This window comes from Chaetomium tenue (genome assembly GCF_020726465.1).
Source record: "Chaetomium tenue strain MPI-SDFR-AT-0079 chromosome Unknown F5144scaffold_4, whole genome shotgun sequence".
Taxonomy (NCBI): domain Eukaryota; kingdom Fungi; phylum Ascomycota; class Sordariomycetes; order Sordariales; family Chaetomiaceae; genus Chaetomium; species Chaetomium tenue.
The window spans coordinates 431,108-455,826 of NW_027117332.1; the positions used below are offsets into that span (position 1 = coordinate 431,108).

Below are 24,719 nucleotides of genomic sequence, written 5' to 3' on the forward strand. Positions count from 1 at the left end.
AACATAAAACCTCGGCCAATAGACGTGCTAAAAGGTTTCACATACGCCTCCCATTTGCTGCGGACAAGCCAAGTGGAGGGCTTCCGGTGGTTCTGGCTTTTTCGGCGCCGGCGGGTGATTGTGGCGTATCACGGTTTTCGTTGAGGGAGGTTTGGACGATCTGCTGCCAGATTCGGACAAGCCATTGGTGATGTTTCGGGGCTCGGGAAGTCCCGAATATGAAGGCGTCTGGGGAGACCCCAGTTGGCAAAAATATATCAGGTTCCCCGGTTCTCCGGCCAGACTCTGTTACACTTACTCCCACTTGGTCATTTTGTTTCCACGTGTGTGTGTCTCTCAGTCATCTCATCAACCTTCACCCCCAAAAGCCCACCATGCCTGCCGTAACTAGAGCAGTCAACTTCCTCACCCGCACAATACAAGCCCGGCAAACATTCACCTTCACAAACCCGCCATTCCCACCATTCCGCCAACCCGACAATTTCGACGATGACGACGATGTGAATCCGTTCCGGCTGGACCCAGAGGACCCGAGTGATGACAACAACCACAAACTGTCCGCCGGCACAATAGCCGCCATCGTCATCTCCATCGTCGTCTTCTTCATCGTCATCACCGGCCTCATCGTCTTCTTCACCCACCGCCGACGCAAGGCAAGGCGAGACGTCGAGATGATCGTCGTGAAGGAGGCGAGCGTTTCGGCCACGGCGGTGACAGCCTCGGGGGCGCTCGACCCGCCACCGCCGTACGTGGAATCTCATCCCGGCAGTCCCCATTTGGTGCAGGAGCGGCGGGGAAGCCGGAGTGATGATAGTCGGAGCGGGGAGGAGGAGGACTCGGAGGTGATGGGATCGCATGCTACGATTACGGACGGGCTGGCGCCGGGGAGGCATACCGGGTTGGGGACTCAGAACGGGGCAGGGATACATATTGGGTCGGGGACGTATACCAGCTCGGACACACAGAGTAGTTCAGACATCTACAGAGGGCCAGGGTCGAGGTAAGGGTGCACGGGCTTGTCAGGGGCCGAAGGGTGAGATGGGACAACAAAGGAGGCGTTGGTGCTAGGGAGGGAGCCAAAACAGTATGAACACGAAGGATGATGATGACGGCCACGAATAACGGCAACAAGAAAACGAGAGACGCCGCTGCGAACAGTAATAAATGAGCTTCAATCCCTGCCCGCGTTCTTGGCTAAGTACCCAGCAGCACCCACCAACTTATACCACCCCCTCACACCCTTTCCCCCTCCCCCCTACAGATCCTGCGGAATCTCAAACTCCTCCCTCCGCCCATACCTCCGCAACCCCCACCTCCCCAACCCCTCCGCCAACCCCTCCGCAAACCCCCCATCAAACCTCCTCCCACTCTCCAACCCCGCCAACCTCCCCGTCCGCCAGGCAAGCCACTCCTCCGCCGCCACAGACCCCCCCTCCCAATCCCTCAACAACCCCACCGCCACATCCACCACCACCACCCTCCCCTCCCCACCCTCACCCCCATCCCCCACTTTAACCCTCTCCGGATCATCAAACAAATAAAACACACTCGCCCCACACCCCCCACAAAACGCCCTCGTCACCTTCTCCGACGAGCGATACGCGCGCAGCGTCGTGCCCCCGCCCTCCAGCGACTCGGGGATGGCTGGCTGCAGGCTGGCTAGCGGCGCAAAGGTCCAGGGCATGGCGTGGGCGCCGGAGACGAGGCGGCAGTCGGTACAGAGGCAGAGGCAGGCGACGCGTTTGAGGGTGGCGGGGGTGTGGGCGTGGTGGGCTTGGGCCGTGTGGGTGGTGGTGTTGGTGGGGGAAGGGTTGTGGTCTGGGTTTGGGTTTGAGTCTGAGTTGAGGGTAGGGGAGGGGGTGGGCCCGGTGCGTAGGAAGCGGGCGAGTAAGGGGTCGGCGGCGTCGGACTCGGAGGGGCGCGGAAGGGTAAAGCGCACGCCGCCGCAGTGGCATTGCGCGAGGAGGTGGTTGCGGTCTGGGAGGTCTGGTTTGGGGGGGCGGGACTGGGCTAACGGGAAATGGGGATCATCTGGGCCCGGGTTCCAGACGTGGACATCGCGGCCGTTGATGGACGGTAGCCAAGTGGCGAGGTTGGGCTCGGTGGCCGGGTCGACGAAGCAGTGAGAGCGGATCTGGAAGGTCTCTTCGTCGTGGGTGTCGAAGATGGAGGTTGCCACGCGCCATGGGGTTTTCCCCGTTTCTGGGTCGACTTTCAAGTCGCGGTCGCCAATGTGGCAGCCGCAGGTAGTGCAGAAGAAGCGTTCCGAGGCCGCCTTGTCGTGAATGTATCCCGTGACGGATGACTCGACGGAGGACGGTGAGACGAAGTGGGGTTCGACTTCCTTTGGAAGGGGGGCGTGAAAGCAACTGAAGGTTCCATGAGTGTAGCGACAGATGCTGCAGTGGCAGAGGTGGACTGGGAGCGGAAGAGCCGAAGTCGGGACGGTGACAGTGAAGTGCGTTGACTTGCAATGGCACTGCGCTGTGAGAGTCTTGTATGCACCTGCAAATTGGTGGGGGAGGTGTAGTTCAGCAGCCATGTTGGTGGTGATGTACCCGCAATGTCCTTGGTGTTGTAAGTTGTTGAGTGAAGAGTTCATAGGGAACGTGAACTGGATCAAATCATTGGTTCTGGGCCGTGTCAGCGTGCGTCATCGGGGAGATTCAAGGCCGGGGACCCACACAAGATCGAAGGGCGTACGATGCTACCTCGAATAGGTAATCGAAGGCCAATTGGTACTGAGTGAATCAACCGACCTGATGGCCGAGGAACAAAGAGGAAGGCCTCAAGTTAAGGTAGGAACCTCCATAACCCAGGGCGCAGTTTCCTAAGCAGCATTGCACCTGTACGAGTGCTCCTTCCCATCTACACAGAAGACCAAAAACAGTAATTCTCAGATTGAATTGAGATTATGGGGAGTGAGAAGAAGGGCTTTGCTTAATACTAACGAGTGACTGTTGGAGATGGGAGGTGTTCCTGGCTGAAATTAGGTACCTACCATAACAGACTTGAAAGAATACTAGAAACACTTGCGCAACTGACAAAATCGACACCGCGTTGCCGGGCATAATTATTGCTAATACAGTACAGCGGCTCCAGACCTCCGCGTCTAACTCATAATAATACAATCAACCGCTAACAATCACCATTCTCTCCACGTCTCCCGAACAAGCCCATCCTCTCCAACGCTCTCACCCTCACTCCTTATTCTGTCTCGACCCCTTCCCACTCCAAAAGCTCTTATCCACCTTATCATCCCCCGCCGGCTCCGCCTTGCCATGCTTCTTCTCAAAATCCCGATTATGCTCATCCACCTCAGCCTGCTGCTCAGGGGTCAGGTTGGGGCGCTCGCCCGGCACGCTGGCATTGCTGATCTTGGGCCGGGGCGGCGGGTGGACCGAGCTGTCGAGCGGGCGCCCGCCTCCTGTCCGGCCGCGGGCGTCGCCGTCGGCTAGCCCGTCCTGGACGATGCCGCCGGTTGGGCTGGAGCCGGTCTCGACGGCTTCTTTGCTGCGGGATCCGCCGCTGGTTGCGCTGGGCTCCTCGGCGGACTTGGGGGCGGAGGATTTGCCGTTGCTGTAGAGCCGAAGTGAGGGTGTGGAGGCTGCGCGGATTTTTGTCACGGCTGCTGGCCGCCGGCATGCTGAGGCGAGCATTGAGATGTTTGACACGGAGCGGGTGGTGAATCGATTCATCGTTGCTGTCTGGTGGGATGATCTGGTCGTTGGGGTGAGTGTTGTGAATGAAAATGGAATTTATTGAGGTCCGTTTCGAAAACTACCTTACAGTATTGATCAAAGTTTGTTTCTCGAGGGTGCTTTCCAGGTGACCATGAACGGCATGATAGGCGGGCTCGGCGGGAAGGAAGGTTCAATGTCTCGGTAAACTTGGTTGCCGTGATGACATCATCACACAGTATCCCACTTTTTGTTCCAGTCTCGATTATTCCTCCTCTATCTTCGCCGCCGTCGCCCATGTCGCTGCCGGGAATAATTCACTCTTGTGCGCATGGCTCCGGCTTGCCCGCCGGTCCGGGTGAGCTCAGGTCCGTTTTGAACCTCCCGCTTTGACGTGGAGCGCAGCACGGCCCAGTGGCGGCTCACACGCTCCGCTAAGGTTCACCAACTACCTAAGTCGACAAACTGGTTTCGGCGGTTGGCGTTCTGAAAGTAGGTAGTTACCCTAGTGTCCTATATTTAATTCAAACGCTTCTTACCACCAGATAACATTTCCATGAGTTTGACTGGACTACATGGGCTGATGGCTGGGAAACCCTTCCATGGCTACCTACCACAGCATCCAAAGACACAACTTGGCAAACTCGGCCTCCTCAAATGGTTTATCCTTCAACTCCGGTTTCAACTTGGCTCGTAAATTGAGCGCCTCCTCTTTGCACGACTCACACGAAGCAGTCATGCCCCTCTCTACGTGGATGACAGAGAGTTTGTAAAGGGCACGAGCCCGTTGTCCCTCGCCCTCAGAATACGTTTCGCAGATACTCACAATCTCCTCGAGCAGTTGGCTGAAATATGCCAAGATAGGTAGAGAAAACATGGTTAGTATTGTGGTGACGAGGTTGAAGGTACAAAGGAAATTACCAGGGACATGGACACTTACACGGCTGAGCTGGCATGTCCGTCGTCGAGTAGCATAGAAGCAACATCATATTGCGAATCGCACGTCTTGAGTCCGTTACCGAGAAGACTGCGACGGAATGCCAGCGCCTTGGACGCCAGCCTCAGGGCCTCGGTCGGCCTTCCCTGCGCGCGGCGGATGCGAGACAGCAAGACCATATCGCCCGAGAACCGGGGGTTACCAGTCTTGAGGAACGACTCGTCGGTGAAGCCCTGGAGAGAAGGACACCGCGCCAGCATCTCCTCGGCCTCGTCTGGTCGGCCAAGTCGCAGCAGGAGACTTGACATGTTGCTGTATGAGTTCCCGATTCTGTCGCTGTTGGCTTTGAGCCGCAGTCTGATGGCCTCCTCGTGTGCGGCGTAAGCAAGCTGCAGCTCGCCCATCTCGGTGTACGCTAGTGCGATGTTGTTGAGGCTATATGCGATGTTGTTGAGGCTATAGGCAATGAAGGGGTCCTCGGACCCGAGACGGGTTGCGGGCCAGCCTTACCAGCTGCACTGAAGGAGGAGATCGGCATATTTCTGCTTGTCTCCTGCCGTGTACTTGTTCTTGGGTTGGTCCGAGAGCTCGACGAGACGGTTGACGTGGGAGAGGCATTTCTCGCATCGCTCCCATGCCGAAACTTGGTGGCCGATGTCGACTTTGGAGTGATCTGGGAAGCCCCAGCACAACATGTGTACCGTAGCGTCAAAGAACTTGATGCTTTTGGACTCGCTCAACCTCCTTCTCGCTGCGGACTGCACCAGACGGTGAACTGTAAGAACGGCAGACTCACTGTTGCGGTTCACCAGCGCGGCGCAAAGCAGTTCCTCAGAAGCATCGCCAAGGCTAAGAAAAATAAATGGTCAGTTGTCTGGCTCGCAAGGATAGGTATTTGTAAAGGGTTGAGATAAGAGGGCGGAGGTGGGACAAACTCCATCTCATCGGCTAAAAAGCCGCTCGAGCCATGGGTTAAAATCTCCTCAGGGATGCAATCCGGGTCAAAAAAGGACAGGACATTGAGAAGTCGAGTTGAGTCTTCTGTCAGCTTTCCAAAAGACACATCCCAGACGCTGCTCAGCGTATACTCGTAATCGCTGCCGGGCGCCTTTCGCGAGTCGATCTTGGAAGAATGCTTCTTGTACAAGGGCAAGAAATCGCGGAGAGACAGCTTTCGCTGCGTGATGAACCCGCCGATCTGGGTGAGTGCTAGAGGCAGTCCACTAAAGGCTCGGCTGATGGCGATTGCGTCTTGAATGTCGGAAGGCAACGCATTTTCCGACCCAATGACCTTGAGAAGCATCTTACTGCCCTCGTCCTCAGCCAGCGCGGTCACCTGGACATGTTGAGATGGTATGGTTGTGGCGACGGTGAAGTCTCGCGTTGTTATCAGCACCGAGCCACGGGTTGATCCTGGCTGCACGAGCTTCAACGCCGCGAGATCATCGGCGTTGTCGAAAACAACCAAACAGGTCGTCTCTGAGATAGATGGGTCAGCACGCGAGAAGAAGGATAGAACGAACCAGAGACGACTTACTTGTGGTACTGAGCCAGTTTCTTACCGCCCATATGGTGTCTTTTGGCTCTTCTCCCGCATTCAACAGCCCAAGACCCTCTGCAATAACACGGAAGCTCTGGCTCATGGTGATGGCGTTGTCGGCCGCAATCCACAGTACGATGTCGAACTGGTCTTGGTTTCGGTACGCGTACTGGATCGCAATCTGGGTTTTGCCGACGCCGCCCGTGCCAAACAAGGCTATGGACTTGGTCGATGGCGAGGAAGCATCCGGACCGAGGGCGTTGTGAACCGTCTCCAGGATGTCCTGGCGGCCGCTGAACTTGGGGTTCATGGAGAAAGGGATGTTGTCGTAACGAACGGGCTGTTGGTCTTTCTCCTTCTCCTTGTCCACTTTTATGGAAGCTAACAGCTGCAGGACCTCGTGGTACCGATCCTCATCCTTCCGCATCCGAAGGACATCGGCCTCACCCTCGACGTGAGAAGACATACGCTTGATACGCAGAAAAATCGCTCCGGAAGGTCTGCCACGCATTCTTCCTTAGAACTAGATAGGGGTTGCTCCGGAGAAAGTGGATGGTCCTGGCATAGAAGCAGATGATCTCGGAGTACACTTCCACCAAGGCACGTCGAAGCTCGCCGTCGAGGGGAAGGGTTTCCTCATAAACCTGGAAGCGCGGCAAGGTCAAACTCAGTTCCTCCAGCATGTCGAGAATATCCTTGATAAGCCGAAGACGCTTGGTCCAGGATGAGCCTGATGCTGCCCCAGACCGTTGCCGTCAACGTCGCGTCGGCCCCAAAGCACAAGGCGAGAACGGCCGAGAAGTCATCGACGAACTTGAGCCTAGGGGCAAGTCTATGAAGGGAGACGACGCCGGAATAGTCCTCAGAAGCCGGAAACCGAACGGATGAGAAAGAGTTGATGAGCTCCTGGAGAGAGTGAATCTTGAGAATGTTGTCATAGTCCTCGATGCCCTGGAGTTCATCCTGGTATCTCTCCAGGGCGCGGTGCCACAGCGGGCTCGGGGTTCGGCCAGGTCCACGCCCACTGGGGCGAATAAAGTCAGCTCGAGTGCATTTAGCCCGTTGGATACGGTAGAAGATAGGACTCGAGGTTGCCTACCTCGTCATTTTCTCTTGTAATGGTTATTCCGTTACAAACATGTTTTGCCCCAACTCCAGTCAGCTCAGGAGTGCGGTTCCAGTGGTACGAAGCGGGGTAACACACAAGGCACAGCGCAAGCAAGGTAAATTATGGCTTTTGCGCCATGTTTCACATTATGCAATGTATATGGGCATGTCCAGCTTTGGAGGCTGGGTCTGTTGGTTCACCAACTGCAGGCGACCAAGGTGACAACCACCAACTGAGGTTTCTCACAGTGGCTTTTCAGCTCCGATCGTAAGGGGAAGCTCATGTCGGCTAGGTGCCGAAGCAATTATAGCCGCCAATGAGCTGCGGGAGATCTCCTCCTCGACAGGGCGCGTCCAAGCACAACGCAGACAGAAGGCGGGCAGCGGGCCAACAATTTGGCCCCTGTTGCCAGGACGAGGACTTCAGTGTTTAAATCACCGGATGCCCCCATGGGCTTCTTGATACCTCTGTCACCCTACATGGACATCGCAGACCTCCGTCTGACTGTCCGGGATGTCGGAGAGCCCGGACGATACAGTTTTCGGTAAGTAATACCTTCATCAGGACCATCCTCTCCAGGATCACCTTTATCAAGATCCAATCTTCCCTCCTGCTACCCCGCCACCCTCCTCCTGCGGTGCCCCCACCCCAGCAACCCCAATCCAAAAACGAACCATGCAGTGTCAAGAAAGCCAACCTCTTGTGACGGATCCAGAGCTCGGCTCCCTCTCTGGCGCACGAACCGCCATGACCACCGCCCAGCGCCTCCTCGACCCAACCTTCGACGACCTCCCGTGGTATCGTTGGTGGGTGCTCCAACAACTCAGCCTCCAGCCACAACGACCGCTCCTCTCCCTCCCGACAAACGACGAGTGCGATGATAAGGCCGCTTCCGCACACACCGACGCATTCATGGCCGTGTGGAACCAGACCCGAGAGCTCATCTTGGCCCCTGGGCCAAAGACCATCGAGAGCATCGCCAACTCGCTCCTCGAGCTCGGCCTCGTGTCCGCCAAGAACAACTACGAAGCGATGCAATCTGTTCAAGACCTTGTCTTTTCCATCCTGGGTTGGCAGACGATGCTCTACAAACCAGACTTTGTCTCGGCGGAGGAGCAGGTGCCGGGGCGTTTCAGCATCCTCGACGAAATGGACGGATCCCACGGAGAAACACGGGCCTGCCTGACCCAGCTTGCCGCACACGCGAGCAGAAAAGCGTTACCGGACTTTCTTCTCGGGTTCGGCATGATGCTTCCACCGCCAAACTACAAAGGCTTTGCCGCCAATGACGACGACCAGCAAAGGTCCTTTGCTGAGTGCAAAAGAGTGTCGCCAAAGGAGATGAACGCCCACATCCTCAAAAACATCTGCGGTCTCAGGTTCTGTTGGGTGGACACGCTGTCCTGCCACCTCGAGATGGACACGCGCTCTGGGACCGTGTTTCTCTACCGATATCCTTCCTTTTGTATGTATCAACTTCGCCGCCAGCTTGACGCACGAGTGGGACCCGAGAGCAAGCAGCGGAATAGTCTGGGCAACGGTCATAGGTGTGTCCTACACTGCTGCGCCTCTGAGACGCGCGGTTCGATACCATGGGCAGACCAGGAGGATGTGACCAAGCTCCTTCAACAAGTGCTTCTTTCCTACCGCTTGCTGTTCGGGCAGACCAAGAAATCCCGGGAGGTTTTTCGAAGCCTTCGCCCGTTTGCACGGATGCCGCCCGATGGGCACGACGAGTTCCTGACACAGCTCTGCGGCCGGAAGCGCCCACCAGACGAGTGTGCGACGGAGATGGTGGAACGCGACGAATACGACTTGGCCGACGACTTCCCTTACCTCCGAAGTAAGCTGGTGCGACTGAGTAGCTACGCGGCCGGCAAGAGGCCGCAGTCAATCATGCAGCTGTGGACGGACCGGCGCAACTCGCCGGCGTGGCTGGCCTTTTGGAGTGTGCTCTTGTTTGGATCAATTGGCATTTTCTTCGCACTGGTGCAAACCTTGTTTCAGATCCTCCAGTACGTGGACGCCGTCAAACACTCCGGTAATGGATGAGGAAGCAAATCAATGTAAAAGGCTGCCAACAAGAGAACAAAAGAATGATGACGACTGGATCAGCCGAACAGATGCACATGTCGGCTAGGTAAGAGGAATCCCAATCACACGCCTCTCTCCGCCCAGCTCTGAATCACGCCCTCGACTGTTGCCTCGTACTCCCTGAGCACGACCGTGTCGCCGTCGAGGAACGTGTTGGCCTGCACGAAGACCAAAGGCGGAGGCTTCGTCGCCAATACCGTCTGCCGCCATTCGACGTATTCGCCCTCTACTTTGGAGAGTGCCTTGTAGTAGGTGCGGCAGCCCTCGACGTCGGCCGTGCATCGGAACATGTGCAGTTGCAGGAGCATCCTGCCGAGGGCTGGTTTCCCGTGCGTCGAGATCTTGGGTCGGTCGACCCGTACGGTTAGCTTGTGCTGTGGCTTGTCGTGGGTGACGGAGACGCAGCCACCGCCGTGGAGAAGGAGGCATTTCAGAATGGTGAAGTGGGCCTTTGCGGTGTCGACACAGATGTCAGTCTCTTGGATCACCTTAGGCATGGGCGTTTTCCATAATTAGTACAGTGGGAAGGACTGACCTGGCTATGGGCCTGTCCCCATTTCTGCCGCGAACATGTCATGTCAGCTCAGCTCAGATCCAAAACCGCGAAGAAACCTACTCCTGTGTCAAGGTTGAAATTAGCAAGCCCTCGCAATCTGTGACGAACCTACTTCAGGATCCTATCCTGTTAGGGTTCAGCTTCGTTGAAGGTAATCTCTCGTGGATGCTTAGGTTCGGTGCAGCCAAAGGGTGCACAACAATCGACTTGTCTCAACAGTAGGCTTGCGAGCTTGTAGCGAACTGTAGTTGTGATTGCTAACTGGAGAACTCCCAGAGCTCTCCAGAACGAGTGACTATATACTTGTCTACTTTCGTGGTGCTCAGTGTGCTCAGTCTCCCCAGATACTGATCACACTGATCACTTAGACCAGTTCGCGCTTCCTGATTGGTGACCCGATTGTGGTGCTCAGTGTGCTCAGTCTTCTTAGCGGCTGAGCTCACTGATCACCCTTCCGTCCTCCGGATTGGTCCGTTGAATGACTGGCTCGGGGCGTCCCGCGCCCCCGAGGTTCCACCTGTTGGCATATTCGTGACACGAGGCCAATACCCCCTTACCGCCCAACAAGCGATATCGTTCAGAATTGCCGACTAAAACTAGTACCAACACACTACCCAATCGAGTATATCGGCGTATCATCCTTCGCAACTACGGTACCCCTATCTATAGTACGGGTTCTTGAGCAGTACTACTCAGCGCGTTCGCTGACTGTATTGAAGGGTATGAGTCTTTGCGGCGCAGGGCTGGCCTCCTGCATAGGGATATCTCTCTCAATAACCTCATAACGTGGTTGATCACCGAGCGGTCCATATCACCGAGCGGTCCACTTTCCATCCGTGTCGCGACCTTCCACCTTCAAACTCCACCACACTACAACAAAAACCATGTCTATGCAAATGCAAGAAGCCAGAATCATGCTTGCCATCGAAGCAATTCGTATGCGCAAAAAAATGTCGATCCGACGTGCTGCGCAGACGTATAATGTGCCGAAGTCGACCCTCATCGCCCGGATGAAGGGCCGCGTCGCAAAGCCTGAGAAACGCGACGTACAGCACAATCTGACCTTGGCTGAAGAAGAGACCCTTGTACGATATATCCTCGATCTAGATTCGCGAGGGTTCCCGCCTCGGATTGATGGGGTGAAAGATATGGCCGATCTCCTCCTCGCGACGCGTCACGCGCGACCAACTGGCAAGCAGTGGGCATACCGGTTCATACGGCGCCGCCCGGAGCTCAAGACGCGCTTTTCGCGTACGTACGACTTCCAGAGAGCCCTCTGCGAAGATCCAAAGATTATTGGGGACTGGTTCCGGTTGGTGGCCAACATGCGCGCGAAGTACAGCATCCAAGACGCCGATTTTTACAACTTCGACGAGACAGGCTTTATGATGGGCATTATCTGTAGCAACATGATTGTTACGCGTTCCGATCGACGCGGTCGAGGCAAGCAACTTCAGCCTGGCAACCGGGAATGGGCAACAGCGATTGAGTGCGTGAGCAGCGACGGCTTTGTGCTGCCACCATTCTTGCTTGTACAGGGCGTCAACCACCTCGCCTCCTGGTACACCGAGTGCGATCTTCCCCCCTCCTGGGTTATCAAGACCTCCCCCAACGGCTGGACAGACAATGATACGGGCTTGGAATGGATCAAGCACTTCCATAAGCACACGGAGACCCAGCGGCAGGGGGTGTATCGGATGATAGTCCTAGATGGTCACGAGAGCCACCTATCAGCCCAGTTTGAGGAGTTCTGCAAGGAGCAAAATATTATTACCCTCTGCCTCCCTGCTCACTCCTCGCACATCACCCAGCCTCTAGATGTCGGTTGTTTTAGCGTGTTGAAGCGGATGTACGGCCGCGAACTCGAGGCCTTCATCAAGGCGCACATCAATCACATCACCAAGACCGAGTTCTTCATCGCGTTCAAAGCCGCTCACCTCGCTACAATGAAAGCTGAAAATATCAAGGCTGGCTTCCGAGGCGCTGGCCTAGTGCCGGATAACCCCCAGGCCGTTTTGTCGAAGCTTGTCGTCAAGCTACGGACACCAACACCGACTGGACCCCCCCCTCCCAGAGGCCAACCTATGGGTCTCTCAGACACCGCATAAACCTGGCGAGGCTATTTTACAGTCTGAACATGTACGGACCCGGATTGCCAATCATCAAGGAAGCTCTCCAACTAGCATGTTTTCTGCTGTAAAGCAACTGGCGAAGGGTACAGAGCTAATTGTCCACGAAATGACCCTTCTTCAAGACCGAGTCCGAACTCTTGAGAAGGCGAACGAGGCCCTTTCAAAGCGCCGGAGGGCTAGGCGTACACGTCTCCGGGCTGGAGGGGCACTTACTATAGAGGAAGGACAGGTTTTGATCGCGGAGAAGGAAACTGGTAGACGGCAATCGGGTAGGAGGTTGGCGGAAGGGGGTACGTCGGAGACTGGGCTATCGACTTTGCGGCGCTGCGGAAGATGCGGCAAGACTGGGCACAACGTACGAACCTGCCAGGAAGATGAGGCGACGTCAGCTGAGGAGAGTAGCATTGAGTGCAACTGATTTTCTTGTATTGTGGTGGATTAATTGCCTGAAGAGGTTGCGATGCGGAGGGAAAGTGGACCGCTCGGTGATATGGACCGCTCGGTGATCAACCACGTTAATCGATAAAGAAAATCGCGGGTTTTTGCTTGACTTGGATCTCGCTATCAACGAGCAGCGTATCAGTACCTCGGGGGCAAAGGGAAAAACTGGCATATGGGCTTTCATAGCCGTCGGGGCACTTCATAGCCAGCAACACTCATTCATGCACGACCTTAAGTCATTCTTTTGGGTCCTATTCTGGATATGCGTTCACTTCGACAGGCCAAAGAAAGATAGAGTCGTTCCACGGTTCGACAAACAGAACTACGTCAATTCGGACGAGCGTACAGAGGATGTAGCGGGGAGCAAGCTCATCGTTGTGAGGTCGGAGGAGATGTTCCTGAAGACGGCTGACAACTACTTCACGCAGTACTACCATCCCCTTGTGCCATTAATGAACAGCCTACGGAAGGTAGTCTTCCCTGGGAATACGGCGTGGGAACGTGAAGACGAGAGGCTCTACTCTCGAATGGGAGAAATTCTCCGAAGAAACTGGCGGTCTTGAAGTGCTCAACACCAACCGTGGACAGTTCGTCGCGATCATCTCCCCGCGCCCTCGCGATCACGGCCCTCCCCCACTACACCCGCCATGTCGTCGCCGCGGTGGCACGCGCTTCATCGAAGGCAGTGGTTTCTCAGAACTGAGTTTTGTCCTTCCGCTTTTGCCCTTGTTATCTCCTTTGTCAGTCGAGGTCTTCCGGTTTAGAGTCTTATCTCGACCTAGCAAGATTCTATAGTTCCGGGAAGAGAAGCTTAATGTCACTATTAAGGAGTAGTCGCTCTAGGATATTCTACATATTGTATGGTACTTTACAACTGCAGTGCCAGGCAGCTTCTGGCACTGACCAATGACCTGGAGGCCATCGCCCTGCTCCGCTTGTCGGTCTGACGCCAGTCACCCTAGCGGTAATCCTCAGTCCCTCGCTGGGGTGCCTGTCTTTCTGGATGTCAATTGGCACATCTTGGTGGCAATATAATGTGTCTAGCGCGCTGGATTACGAGTCAAACTAAATCTTGCATTGAATGCATGACCAATTCTTCTGTGTGCTACCGATTACAAAGGTCAATCGTCAGTTTACTGCCGGTGATCTCTGGGCACCATAATTCTGAAAGACTGGGTGTGCATTAATACCTGTTAGAGTTCATGAAGGTAGAGGATGGGATAGATGAGGAGAATGACATGAACGGTGGCGATTAGATCGGTGGAACATTGTCTTCCACCTCTTTACAGTCGACTGAGGAGGAAGCAGGGGACGAGGGGTGGGATCAATCAGCAGGTGGAAGACGTTGCTAGTGCTTCGGAGCTGTCACGGGTATGAATTGGGCCGCCAGCTTCATGAGCAATAGGATCGACTCCCTGGTGAGCAACAAGCCCAACTTCTGTAAGAACAACGGGTTTAGGCCCTTGAGTATCAGCAGGCTTTAGCGAGAGCGAGATAGCCAGTTGTTTATACCATCATTAGTAATGCTAGTGAACAGATGATCTTCTAGCACTACGCGAGTCCCGGGAACCGTGCTTTGAAAATCCTCTCCGAGGTCCATCCCTTACCCATTCAGTCCAGAACATGGAAGTCTATCTAGATGGCCCTGGCAATTTTACTTTGCATTGCTCTACTTTACTGGTTTCTCCTAACCCGGAGACTAACAGAAGATTAGGATGGCCGAACTTGGGGAAATGTAATGACTAGGTAATTGAACGGAAAACATCATTTTCCTATGCTGGCTTCGTTACTGGCATGACATTAGTGCCACCTGCTATATGGCGCGATGATACTTTGGGGAATCTGCCCATAGAAGGCTAGGTACCTGTTGGTGGAGAATCCTGCCGTTGAGCCGCGAGCCGCTTCCCTGTGCCCGGCGAGTCGGCTTAGCGGCGGGAGAGGGTTGCTTGTGATGAAGAATCTACTCGAGAGACGTTGCTAAGGCGCCTTTTCTTTTTGACAACAAACTCGTCCGTCCGAACTGGGCGCCGGTACCCAAATCGGCTTGTATTGGTTAGCTGGAAATCCACCTTATACTACACTTGGGCCCTGGACGAATGGCAGTCTCAGAACACGGGGAAGTCTTTGTCACAGATTAGGTTCCTCAGCATCAGCCGTAGATCCCAGAGCGGAGTTATCCTTGGAGCACCAGGGTAATCACCCCTCAGACGACTGACCCGTCATGCCGCGGCGATTTGGAAATTTGCTACCCGGGACATAGGAAATAAATAGAGTCCGAGTCTAGCTACCCCTCTCACAGTTCCGCACGCCCAGACTTGTTTGTTGTGGCCGAGTGTCTTCCCACGTGGTATCAACACGTTGATAGCCGAAACATACACACACGCGATGTCACGCTTAAGGAGCCGACAATTAACATCAATTGCATCTCCAAGGGGCGGTGAGCTCATTGGCCAATGCCTCACTGCCACTCGACACCAATAATCTAGCTGGCTCCAAACAATCGCGGGCCAAGCTCGAAGGCGGTGGGAAAAGAAGCCGCCGTCGGGAAGTGTCAAGGACTCAATGCAACAGTGTCAGCTGACCGGAGAGGCTGGGAGCAATACGCAGTCGAGTTCCATCCCAGTCCAACCTGCAAAGAGGAAAAAGATTGAGTGGTTGAAGGGTAACATTGAAGGCGGTGAGTGACAAAATGAGCCGGAAAGTGTCAGCCTCGGCGGGGGGGCGGAATCGAACTCGGAGCCATCAAGGGATGGAGCGGATCGGGGTTCACCCCAAGAATCCGAGGCCGACGACGTGGCACGGAGGCAAGATTGAGTAGCCGGTTCCGGGAGGTGGTGGGCGTGTTTCGGCTCCAGCCCGGCCTCCAGGGGGGCGATTCAGGCTGCTATGGACGGCTTGCCGTTCAGCTGGCCTCATCAATTGGCAATTGGTATCCCGCGGGTACCTGGTCTCCAGTGACGGCATTGTCAAACTGCCACTGCCAGCTGGCTTTGGCTCCTGTTTGGGCGTTGGCGTCGAGCCCAACTCTTGGCGTGAGGCCCGGGCCGTAACGCGGTTGGGCGGAGCCGGTGACCGGGGTCCGGGGGACGGTCAGATCCAGCTCACCGGCGCCGGCCACCGAGGGCGCTTGTGATGCAGGACGATGGGTGGAGAATTGAGAATTCGGGTGTCGTCGTGTCGACGACTCGACGTCAACCAGTTGGAACGAGAGTTTTCGCGTTCTTCATGCAGGTCGAAAGAGAAACCGGCAAGGGAAACATGACCAGCACCCGCATCATCGACAGCATCACCAGCGTCACTCGATCCAAACGATGGAAGTGACGAGCCAGAACTCAATGGCCGGGAATTTCCACATCTCAAACTTCTCGAATGAGATGTTGGTGCTGCAAGTTTGTGGGGTCGGAAGAAACGGGTGCGGGGCCAGCGCTGCCAAATCGAGGCCAATTAGGGCCAATTAGGGGCCAATCAAGGCCAATTAAGACCAATCAACGCCAATCGAGGCCAAATGAACCCCTGCCCACAGAGTGCTGGCAACCGATGCTGCCACGTCAAAAGCCTCGATGGAGCCCCATCAACGACAACCAAACAACCCAAGCCCGTTTCGATTCGAACGGCTGCAGATTGACGAGGCGGGTTGCACAAGACCGAGACGAGATGGGGACCATCCAACGGACAATGGATGCGATGGATGCAGTCGCTACAATCCCGGAACCTCGCGGGCTGCGGGCTGCGGGCTGGTTACCGCTTGGTACCCCTTGGCCCTTGGATTCCATGGATCCAAGGAAGGCTGCATCTGGTGTGGTTGGACGTTGGGCTCTGTTGATGCTGCCACATCTGGCATGCTGTGATGGGCCAGCTGGTCTACGGTGGGTACCCCGGCCGAACCACTCTCACCCTGTTGCGGCAGCTCCGAGCCCAATTGACGCCCATAATTTGACAATTTGGAGGGCGGTGGCCATCGGAGAATGGGCGCTACACCAGTCTGGTGATCCGTTGTTTGGGTGATTGCTTGCGTGGTGACTCGATGCCAGCCCCCTCGGACGCCTGCTCTCCTCCCGCTGGCCTCAGCCTCCCCTCCTGGCCCCTGCCTGCATGAGTGTCGCCTCAGGCGGGAACAAGGCCACATGGGACCAGGGTATTCTTTCTGGTTATATAGACAAACCGAAGACTCGTCCAATTCCACCACCGCAACACCATCCCCATCTCTCAACCTCGACCCAAGATTGGACGCCCAGACCTTCGTGAGACCCACGACAGCGTTCCATCCAACAATCGTCAAGAAGAGCATCATTGGCTCTCCTTCCCCTCATTATTCCTCCCAGCCGGCACCGTTCCTTTCACGGAAGACCTGCCCAAGCTGGCTACCCCCAAGGTCCGCGGTTCTTCCTCCTCTTACTACACCGCCAGCCGCGCCGCCAAACAACCTCCGGCCCCCTCCGCCTCCGCCTCCTCCTCTAAGCCGAAGATGGGTTCCCACATCGACGCTGACCCCACCCAGGCCGTTGACGGGCTAGTACGGGCTATCCGCGACCTCACCTCGGATCCCAACTACAAGCTGGTGGCCGACGTCTTCAGCGAGTTCCTCTACGTCAAGGAGCAAAACAACAAGCTCTCGAGTTCGCACCAGGTAGTCTTGGAGGAGTACCGCAAGTTCCGGAACGAGCTTGAGGAGCAGAAGGGCGAGCTCGTGGACGAGAAGAACGATCTCGAGCTCTTGGTGCAGGAGAAGGTGCAGGAGATCATCCAGCTCAGCGCCACCAGGACAAGGTTAGAGGGCGACCTGGAGGACACACAAAAGGCTCTCGAAGAGAAGATTGCCGCCGCCGCCGAGGCAGCCGCGACAGCCGCCCAGGAGTATGCCAACCTCCAGAACATTACCTCGAAGGCGTATGTCGATCTAGAAGAGAAGGCGGCCAAGGAGCATTCCGACCTACAAGAAAAGACAGCAAAGGAGTATGCCGATTTGGAGGAGAAGAAGGACAAGGAGTATGCGGATCTCGACGCGGCCAAAGCTGCGGTTGAAGAAGAGAAGCGGCTTGGCGAGGAGGCTGCTGCCGCCGCTACTGCTAAGGCCGCAGACGAGATTGCGGCCCTCACCGAGGCCAAGACGGGTCTCGAGGAGGTCAAGGCCAACAACGAGGCCGAGATTGCGTCCCTCAAGGGGAATGTGGCCGACCTCGAGACTGCCAAGGCGGACCTCGAGCAGGTGAAGGCCGACAACGAAGCCGAGATTGCTTCGCTGAAGGAGCAGATTGCGACTTTGGAGGGCGAGAAGAAGAGCCTCGAGGAGCAGCTCGAGGCGGCGAGGCAAGAGATTGCTTCCCTGAACGAGACCATTGTTCAGAAGAACAACGAGATTGAGAGCCTGCAGGAGTCACTGCGGGCGGCCGAGGAGCAGATCGCCTCGCTGCAGCAGACGGTCGAGGACAAGAACACCGAGATTGAGGATCTCCACGGCAAGCTCACAGCCGAGGGCGAGCGGGCAAACAGCGCTGAGGCTCACGGCCGGGACCTCCAGTCGCAGCTAGACGAGACAACACAAAGCCTCCAGCTCACCACCCGGAAACTCACCAACCTCGAGCAGTACCGCCTGGTCCTGCACAGCGAGAACGACGACACCTAGTAAGTTTTTGCCTGCGTCCTTTCTACACTTGGTTCCTCGCACACAAGATACTAACCCCCACCCCCCCTCTCAGTGTGACGGTCCTCGACAAGATCTGGACCACGATCGTGACCCTCGTCGAGGGGACCTTCCGACCGGACATCGACGAGCAAACGCTCAACGACCCCTCCTGCTGGACCAACTTGCGCAACTCGCCCTACCTCAAGCACGCGACCCAACTCCAGATCCCCCTCCCCCAATCCAACACCCCCGCCGCCAAGGGCATGCGCATCAGCGCCGTGCTCGCCGTGCTCTCGCGCGCCATGCACAAGCACCTCTTCCGGCCCGTGTACCTACTCGACGACGACGACGAGAACCTCGTCAAGTTCCTGCGCGCCCTCGAGGACGAGGACCCCACGCGCGAGGCGCACATGCGCGCCACGCTGGTGGCCATGATGCCCGAGCGGCAGGTCGAGCAGGGCGCCCGCCGCGTCAAGATGGTCGTGCGCGAGGTGTCGTGGCTGGTGCAGCATTTGTTGACCGCGCTGCAGTTTGAGGCGTTTTGTTCGGGGCTGGAGGCCGCGTGTAAGCTGGCCTGTGAGCAGTGGATGCGCATCCAGCTGGCGCAGATGAAGATTGAGCCGTATTTTGGCCCGCCGTATGATGACTTTGACTGGCAGGTGCTGGAGCTGCCCGAGTTTGCGGAGGCGGCGGAGGCTAATGCGGGTCACCCGCGCGATGATGGGGATGATTTTGGGGATGACCGGTTGGAGACTATCGAGGCGAGCGAGGTGGGGCGGGCGCCGTCCGACACGGCCGGGGGTGCGGCCGATGCCGGGTTCCATGAGGGTGGTGGCGGCAACGCCCTGCGCCATGGGCACGGGCACGACGAGGAGATGATGGATGGGGAGGTGGACCCGGATGAGATCCTGCTGGTGGTGTGGCCGAGCATGTGCGCTGTGGAGAACGGCGAGCTGATGTCCATCACGCAGGGGCTGGTCATCTCCAAGGAGCAGGCGCGCCCCGCGCTGGAGGAGCAGCGCACGCGCTCGCGCATCATCCCGCGGCCGGGGTCGAGGCGTGCCCGTACGCTGTCCATGCCCGGACAGAGCCGGGGCAGCAGCCCCACCCGCGGCAAGCCGACCACCACCCATTTCCTGGCCCAGTCGGTCACGGCGTCTGACCTGGATGGCCCCGACGACATTTGATCGGAAGTGGGTGAACGGCATTGTTGCTGAGTCAAGCTCTTCAAGGTGTCGGGTGTAATCTTCCAAAATCCCCTTTCTGTTGTCCTGTCTGTTTTGTTGTTTCTTCTCTGCATCTGCCTTCTTGCGGCCCTGACCTGAGGGGGTGGTTGGGTTGGGTCGGGTCACGGCGGGCACAAAAGTTTCCTTTTCGTTGGGCTGTACAGGTTGACGTTTGGTTGATAATCTGGGGTCTTTTTTTATGATCATTCTTTCCTTCCTCATGTCATAATACGCATCTTGGGCGGCGGGTATGCATTGCGTCGGGGCATGGCTGGCGCATGTGTAGCCTTGGGGTGATGAATCGGTTCGGATAAACGGTTGGGCACGGGTTAACCGGTGATGAGCTGATGATAATGTCGAGATTGACCTAATGGGAATACACAACATGCTGTGTACCTTTGCTGTTCGTTTGTCCTGGTTACTGTGATGTGTGATGTGTGATATGAGTGCCCGATCAACGGAATACCGACCATGCCCGCAAGTTTGTTGGGCGACAGTAGCATACAGACTGCATATGAACTTGACGATGGTATGGTTGGGTAATTTGACCATGTAAACCCGGACACTAAACGGTTATCGTACAACCACCTCCGCCCCGATTCGGAACGTTGCCAGCACTCGCCGGTCAAGTGGGGTTTCATCGGCCCCACTACGGCTCCGTGCCAAGCCGGCGTAGCACTCCGGAGCCCGGGATTCATGGCATACAGTGAAATCGACAGGTCAACTACATCGCACTATGCCTCCCATCACAAACAGAAAACCCCGTCATGTTTCTACGGAGCTCCACACTGGCCCTCATTCAAGTTTGCCTTGGCCCTGCTGGCGATCATTTGCAGCTCCCTGTCGAAGGTGTCCGTCACCTTGACGCCGGCGGAATCGAGTGGCCCATACACCATCCACGCCGAGAGTGGCCGAATGATACCGTGAGCACTAGAGTTGGTCGCCAAAGCCGTGTCCTGCCCGGCCCGGGTGAGAGCAGCCTCATACCCCGCCGGCGGCCCCTTAACCATCCGCTTACCCAGTGTTCCAGCAGAGACGTAGGCCGGGAACTCTTTCATGCCGCCAAAATCTAGCATTGTAAAGGGCGCCTTTCCATACCCTACCGGAAGCTTCCGGATGTCATGCCATATGTAATCCACGCCGTCCATCGTCAGCCCCGCTCTTCCTGCTTGGCCCCCAAGGCCACCCAACCGCTTGCCTTCCGTATCCCAGAACAAGAAGCCAGAGATCCAACCCGACAGCTCCAGCGGCGCCGAGCCACACATGTTAGAGGATTTGGCAAACACAATGTGGGACCAAAACTCCCTTGTCTCTTCCGAATCAGGCTCGTCAAAGCTTTTGACAAACCGCTTGAAGATCGGCACGAGGTTCGCTTGATATGCGGTCGGCTCCTCCCCAAACTCAGCCAACCTTTCCAGTTTGGCCTGCAACTTCTCCCAGTCCTCCTTCTCACCCAACAGCGTGACACTCGGCAGCCCACAGATAATCCCGCCCACATACTTGAAGTACGCCTTCATGAGCCCCATCATAAGAATATTCGCCGTCATCTCATCATCCTGAGTCGTCGTCGAAAAGTCCGGCATGATCCAATCCCGCAGCCAGTCCGTCTGGACCCGTGCTTGTATCTCGTCCTTGAACCGCAGCAGCACGCGCGTCCAGGTGGTGTCCTCGACAAAAATTGTCTCCTGGCCCTCATGCTTCACAAACAGATGCCGCACCTTCTCGGCGTTGGCGTCCATGTAGAAGTTGAGCTGCGCCAGCACGGTAAACCAGACCTCTTCGGGCCGGAGCTCCAGGTGCAGGTGCTCGCCCCAGGCCTGGATGGCGCCGTGGATGAAAGAGTCGCTCGACGGGAAGATCTCGGTCGCGTTGGCGGTTTCGGCGCCGAGCGTGCCGCTGTACGAGGAGAGGATGATGTCGACGGTGGAGTTGGGGAATTCTGAGGCGGCCGAGGTGCGCAGGATGGAGTCGTAGTCGTTTGCTGCGACTGGGACCGCGGGGAGCAGGAGGGGTTTGGGTGTGCCGCCGGGCAGGATGACCACGCTACCGGTGGCGAGGCCCGCCAGGGTGAGGATGGAGAGGAGGGTCATTGTGAATGGTGATGATATCTATCTAGATAGCGTCAAATTGGCGTGGTTGGCGCCACTTTCACTGTGAACTAAAAGAAAAAGAGGGAGGAAATCGATCCAAGGGATAGCTGGGTGTCTTGGTATCATGGCTCAACGCAAAATCGTGTTACCCCTCCGGCCATCCCGCATTCCTGCGGCCGTTTCCAAAGCCAAACCACACGGTGAGCAATTCCAGGGTAGTAGCACATATCTTGCAAATAGTTGTCGAGCATCCAAGCTTGCCGATGATAGGTGACAGACCTGCGTAGACTTTTCCCAATATCCGGGTAAGTATGACAACCTTTGTGGTAGTCCTATTTTTGGATAAATTGCCGGAACCAGCCTAGGATAACTCTTCACAGCGGCCTGTCGATATTGGGTTTGGGTGGTGTTCGCGACCTAGGCAAGCCTTGGCCTCCAGGTTGTTAATGATCATGGTTGTATTCTTGTAACCTCGACAGCTCCCACGCCACGCTGGCAAGGAATGACCAAAGACAGGATGATTAAACACAACACTAGGTGGAATATGACACTGGATCTCAAACTTAAGCTGGCATGCTCGGTCCTGTTAGTGCCACCTATGAACCACGCCATATGTTCTCTTGCGCCACATACATCTTACCTTGATAAATATTATTATTCATACTCCGCTATGCCCTAGGGCGTGCCGGACCCTCTGCTATTTAGTGTACAGGAAAACCGTGCCCTCCCGGGCCGGGTGAAAAACCCCTACCAACAATCAAGGAACGATGCGTTCTGGTGAGTCTACGTATACAAAGAGAGGAGGCCTCCTGGCCTCCGAACGGGGGCGCTTCAGGCCGCCGTTTCCAGCTCGAGCCTCCTGGCCAAGCTGTACATCGGCAGCCTCCCCGAGTCCATCAGCCAGTCGAGGATCCTCCTCGCAAGCCGTGCAGTCGTGGGATTGATACCGTGTAGAACTGAGTAAAAGTCCCGTCGTGTCCGAATTCCAGTTCTCTCCCATCTTCGAGTCAACGGTGGGGCCAAACACCACACTACCAGGTGTTCGGCAGTCTCTCGTCCCTCGCCACACTCGCAGGCAGGCGTCAGAACCTCCGGGACTTCCCGTGTAAACAAGTAGTCCCGTAAGCCTATTGCTCCCGTCCGGATTTGAATGAGCAGTGAGCTTTTCGCCTTGCTGAGACCGTCATGCCTCCTTAGGGTTTCGTTCCGGAATAGCGTCTCCCGCTGATGGTCAAAGTCGTCCGCCGGCCTGGTGATTGCTCTGCCGTCCCGTTCCTTTAACCACCTCGCTCTCCAGGCCTCTTCTACTGCCTTGTCCGTGTCTATGGTTCCCCCCGTCCAGCGCATGATCGTGCCCGCGGCTCTCTCTACCGCCGTGGGCCCTTGAGGCCTCAAGGTTCGCGGTCGGCCCCTGTTGCCCCTCCTCGAGCTGAGCCTCTGCTGTATCTTGCGGCAGGCGGTAAGGATAACGCTCCCCGCCGTCTTTTTGCCGCCTTGGCCGTCGTCCAGATCGGGTTGTTGGAGTCGGTTTTCGAAATCTGCAAGCCGTTTGTTTAGGTATAAGTCCAACGGTGGTACCCACGTCTCTGTCTCGAGGTTACGGATGGGGGTAGACTTAAAGGCTCCCGCCACAATCCTCAGGCTCTTGTTCTGGACCTTCCCGAGGGCCTTGGTGATGCCTTTCTTCACCGGTTCGCCTCCCACATCCGTGGGAATGTGGAACGACGATGCGCCATAGGCCAGCGCTGACCGGATGCACTTTGTGTACACTTCTCGCGCTTTGGCTAGACCCAGTCCCCACGTCGATGCCGCTAGCCTCGACAGGGCATAGCTCTGGGTCCTCAGCTTCTTCTCCACCGCCGCAAGGTGGGCTTTCCAGTTGAGCTTCCGGTCCAGCCAGACTCCCAGGAACCTGGCAGACTCCTTCGGTCTGACGGGGCTGGTGCCTCCCCCTGGGTTAGTGAGTTCCAGCTGGTTTGTCCACTGCCGTCGTCCCTTGTTGAAATGGATCAGTTCGCTCTTTTCCGGGGCGAACTTCATCCCCCGACTGTCCGCCCATCGCATGCATGTTTCCCACGCCGCCTCCAGTTGCCGGACATTGGCCTCGGGGTTTCGACCAAACACCAGGAGGTTGGTGTCATCCGCAAACCCCGTTATAGCCAAGTGAGGGTGCTCGTCTTTTAGCTGCTTGTATAACGAGGAAATATAGAGGATGAAGAGAACAGGGGAAAGGGGTGAGCCTTGGGGGACCCCTGCCCGAATTGCCGTCGGTGCCGCCGTCTTGCCGTCGAAAAGAAGGGTGGCCTCTCGACCAGTCAACCAGTCTCTCGTCCAGAGGACCAGCCACCTCGGGTAGCCCATTTCTCGCAAAGTTGCTAGCAGTCGGGTGTGGTTGACCGTGTCAAAGGCTCCTGAGATGTCCAGTTGCAATAGGGACGCCGCACCCTTCTGTCTCCACGCCTCCTGGACCTGGGCTACTACTAGCCGGACAGCCAGCTCTGTGGAGCGGTGTGCTCTGTTCCCCATTTGTTCATCTGGTAAGAGGCCGTTGACTTCTGCAGTTTGAGTGACCTTCCTGGCGACCACTGACTCTATTACCTTCCCTAGGGTTGGCAGCAGAGCAATGGGCCTGTATCCCCCCGGGGTCTGATACACCGGCGGAGCCTTTCCTGGTTTCGGTAGTACTACAGTCTTCGCCCTCTTGAAACGGTTCGGGAACCATCCTAGCTCCAGACACCTTGTCGCCAGAAGGGCCAGCACTTCAGCTAACGGTGCTCCGCACGCCTTCAGAAGGCCCATCGGGAGCAAATCCTCGCCTGGCGCCTTCCAGGGGCTTGCTCTTCCTATCGCTTCCGTGATCTCGGTCGGCGTCACTGCTTGTACAACGTCGAAGCCCGGGTTCCAGCTGCCCAAAAAGGCTGGGTCTTCCACGTCCGTCAGGTTGGCCGGTGGGTCCGGGAAGAACCTCTCGGCCAGCGCGCTGGCCTTCTGGTCGTGCGTTTTGGCCGTTACCTGTCCGGAAGAGTCCTTAAATTCCGGCAGCCTCGGTGGTTCTGGCGGCAAAAAGCTCCGCAGCCTAGCCCATCTTTCCAAGCTCCACATCTGATCGGGCTTCTTTGCCTCGCTTGCTTCCTGTACGCTGTTTCTCCAAGCCCTCGTCCGTGCTTCGCGCGTTGTTCTGGCAAGGTCCTTGAGCCTTTCGCTGAGCTCCTCCCAACAGTACTCTGCCCTAGTCTCCTTCGCCAACCTCTCGGCTCTCCTGGCCTCCCGGGCGGCCTGCTGCACCTCCACA

General features: G+C 56.6%; 11 protein-coding genes across 11 annotated transcripts; 4 read left to right on the forward strand and 7 right to left on the reverse strand.

Moving 5' to 3' along the window:
• Positions 1-235: 235 nt before the first annotated feature.
• Positions 236-1,205, forward strand: F5144DRAFT_570795 (uncharacterized protein). Its single transcript, XM_066788798.1, has one exon. It carries the CDS (start codon positions 375-377, stop codon positions 1,002-1,004), a length of 630 nt encoding a protein of 209 aa, XP_066642503.1. The 5' UTR covers positions 236-374; the 3' UTR covers positions 1,005-1,205.
• Positions 1,206-1,255: 50 nt separating this feature from the next.
• On the reverse strand, positions 1,256-2,542 carry F5144DRAFT_602181 (Mss4-like protein; the record flags this gene model as incomplete). Its single annotated transcript, XM_066791186.1, has 1 exon — positions 1,256-2,542. One exon carries the CDS (start codon positions 2,540-2,542, stop codon positions 1,256-1,258), a length of 1,287 nt encoding a protein of 428 aa, XP_066642504.1.
• A 435-nt stretch (positions 2,543-2,977) lies between these two features.
• F5144DRAFT_570798 (uncharacterized protein) lies at positions 2,978-3,841 on the reverse strand. Its single transcript, XM_066788799.1, has one exon. The coding sequence runs from the start codon at positions 3,696-3,698 to the stop codon at positions 3,201-3,203; it is 498 nt and encodes a 165-aa protein (XP_066642505.1). The 5' UTR covers positions 3,699-3,841; the 3' UTR covers positions 2,978-3,200.
• A 449-nt stretch (positions 3,842-4,290) lies between these two features.
• F5144DRAFT_490551 (uncharacterized protein) lies at positions 4,291-5,108 on the reverse strand (the record flags this gene model as incomplete). The annotated part of the gene is made up of 2 exons (XM_066785802.1): positions 4,291-4,525; positions 4,621-5,108. Coding segments are annotated over 2 exons (723 nt in total), but the record flags the coding sequence as incomplete, so codon positions are not given.
• Positions 5,109-5,123: 15 nt separating this feature from the next.
• On the reverse strand, positions 5,124-6,668 carry F5144DRAFT_491745 (P-loop containing nucleoside triphosphate hydrolase protein; the record flags this gene model as incomplete). The annotated part of the gene is made up of 3 exons (XM_066785881.1): positions 5,124-5,466; positions 5,553-6,096; positions 6,155-6,668. The coding sequence occupies 3 exons, from the start codon at positions 6,666-6,668 to the stop codon at positions 5,124-5,126; spliced, it is 1,401 nt and encodes a 466-aa protein (XP_066642507.1).
• Positions 6,669-6,727: 59 nt separating this feature from the next.
• On the reverse strand, positions 6,728-7,264 carry F5144DRAFT_647945 (uncharacterized protein; the record flags this gene model as incomplete). Its single annotated transcript, XM_066792938.1, has 2 exons — positions 6,728-7,181; positions 7,257-7,264. The coding sequence occupies 2 exons, from the start codon at positions 7,262-7,264 to the stop codon at positions 6,794-6,796; spliced, it is 396 nt and encodes a 131-aa protein (XP_066642508.1). The 3' UTR covers positions 6,728-6,793.
• A 748-nt stretch (positions 7,265-8,012) lies between these two features.
• On the forward strand, positions 8,013-9,317 carry F5144DRAFT_592396 (uncharacterized protein; the record flags this gene model as incomplete). The annotated part of the gene is made up of 1 exon (XM_066790363.1): positions 8,013-9,317. The coding sequence occupies one exon, from the start codon at positions 8,013-8,015 to the stop codon at positions 9,315-9,317; it is 1,305 nt and encodes a 434-aa protein (XP_066642509.1).
• Positions 9,318-9,421: 104 nt separating this feature from the next.
• Positions 9,422-9,936, reverse strand: F5144DRAFT_490429 (peptidase family M49-domain-containing protein; the record flags this gene model as incomplete). The annotated part of the gene is made up of 2 exons (XM_066785797.1): positions 9,422-9,808; positions 9,895-9,936. The coding sequence occupies 2 exons, from the start codon at positions 9,934-9,936 to the stop codon at positions 9,422-9,424; spliced, it is 429 nt and encodes a 142-aa protein (XP_066642510.1).
• Positions 9,937-12,314: 2,378 nt separating this feature from the next.
• F5144DRAFT_570817 (uncharacterized protein) lies at positions 12,315-13,290 on the forward strand. Its single transcript, XM_066788800.1, has one exon. The coding sequence runs from the start codon at positions 12,710-12,712 to the stop codon at positions 13,049-13,051; it is 342 nt and encodes a 113-aa protein (XP_066642511.1). The 5' UTR covers positions 12,315-12,709; the 3' UTR covers positions 13,052-13,290.
• Positions 13,291-14,203: 913 nt separating this feature from the next.
• F5144DRAFT_620489 (uncharacterized protein) lies at positions 14,204-19,738 on the forward strand (the record flags this gene model as incomplete). The annotated part of the gene is made up of 8 exons (XM_066792024.1): positions 14,204-14,223; positions 14,788-14,925; positions 14,975-15,165; positions 15,473-15,617; positions 15,688-15,782; positions 16,012-16,181; positions 16,645-18,110; positions 18,185-19,738. The coding sequence occupies 8 exons, from the start codon at positions 14,204-14,206 to the stop codon at positions 19,296-19,298; spliced, it is 3,339 nt and encodes a 1,112-aa protein (XP_066642512.1). The 3' UTR covers positions 19,299-19,738.
• Positions 19,739-20,110: 372 nt separating this feature from the next.
• Positions 20,111-21,427, reverse strand: F5144DRAFT_592398 (uncharacterized protein; the record flags this gene model as incomplete). The annotated part of the gene is made up of 1 exon (XM_066790364.1): positions 20,111-21,427. One exon carries the CDS (start codon positions 21,425-21,427, stop codon positions 20,111-20,113), a length of 1,317 nt encoding a protein of 438 aa, XP_066642513.1.
• Positions 21,428-24,719: the final 3,292 nt, after the last annotated feature.

What these genes read in the sequence shown, in the direction of transcription:
- F5144DRAFT_570795 (XM_066788798.1), top strand. Translation starts at nt 375, where the DNA reads ATGCCTGCCGTAACTAGAGCAGTCAACTTCCTCACCCGCACAATACAA.
- F5144DRAFT_570798 (XM_066788799.1), bottom strand. Translation starts at nt 3,698, where the DNA reads ATGAATCGATTCACCACCCGCTCCGTGTCAAACATCTCAATGCTCGCC.
- F5144DRAFT_570817 (XM_066788800.1), top strand. Translation starts at nt 12,710, where the DNA reads ATGCACGACCTTAAGTCATTCTTTTGGGTCCTATTCTGGATATGCGTT.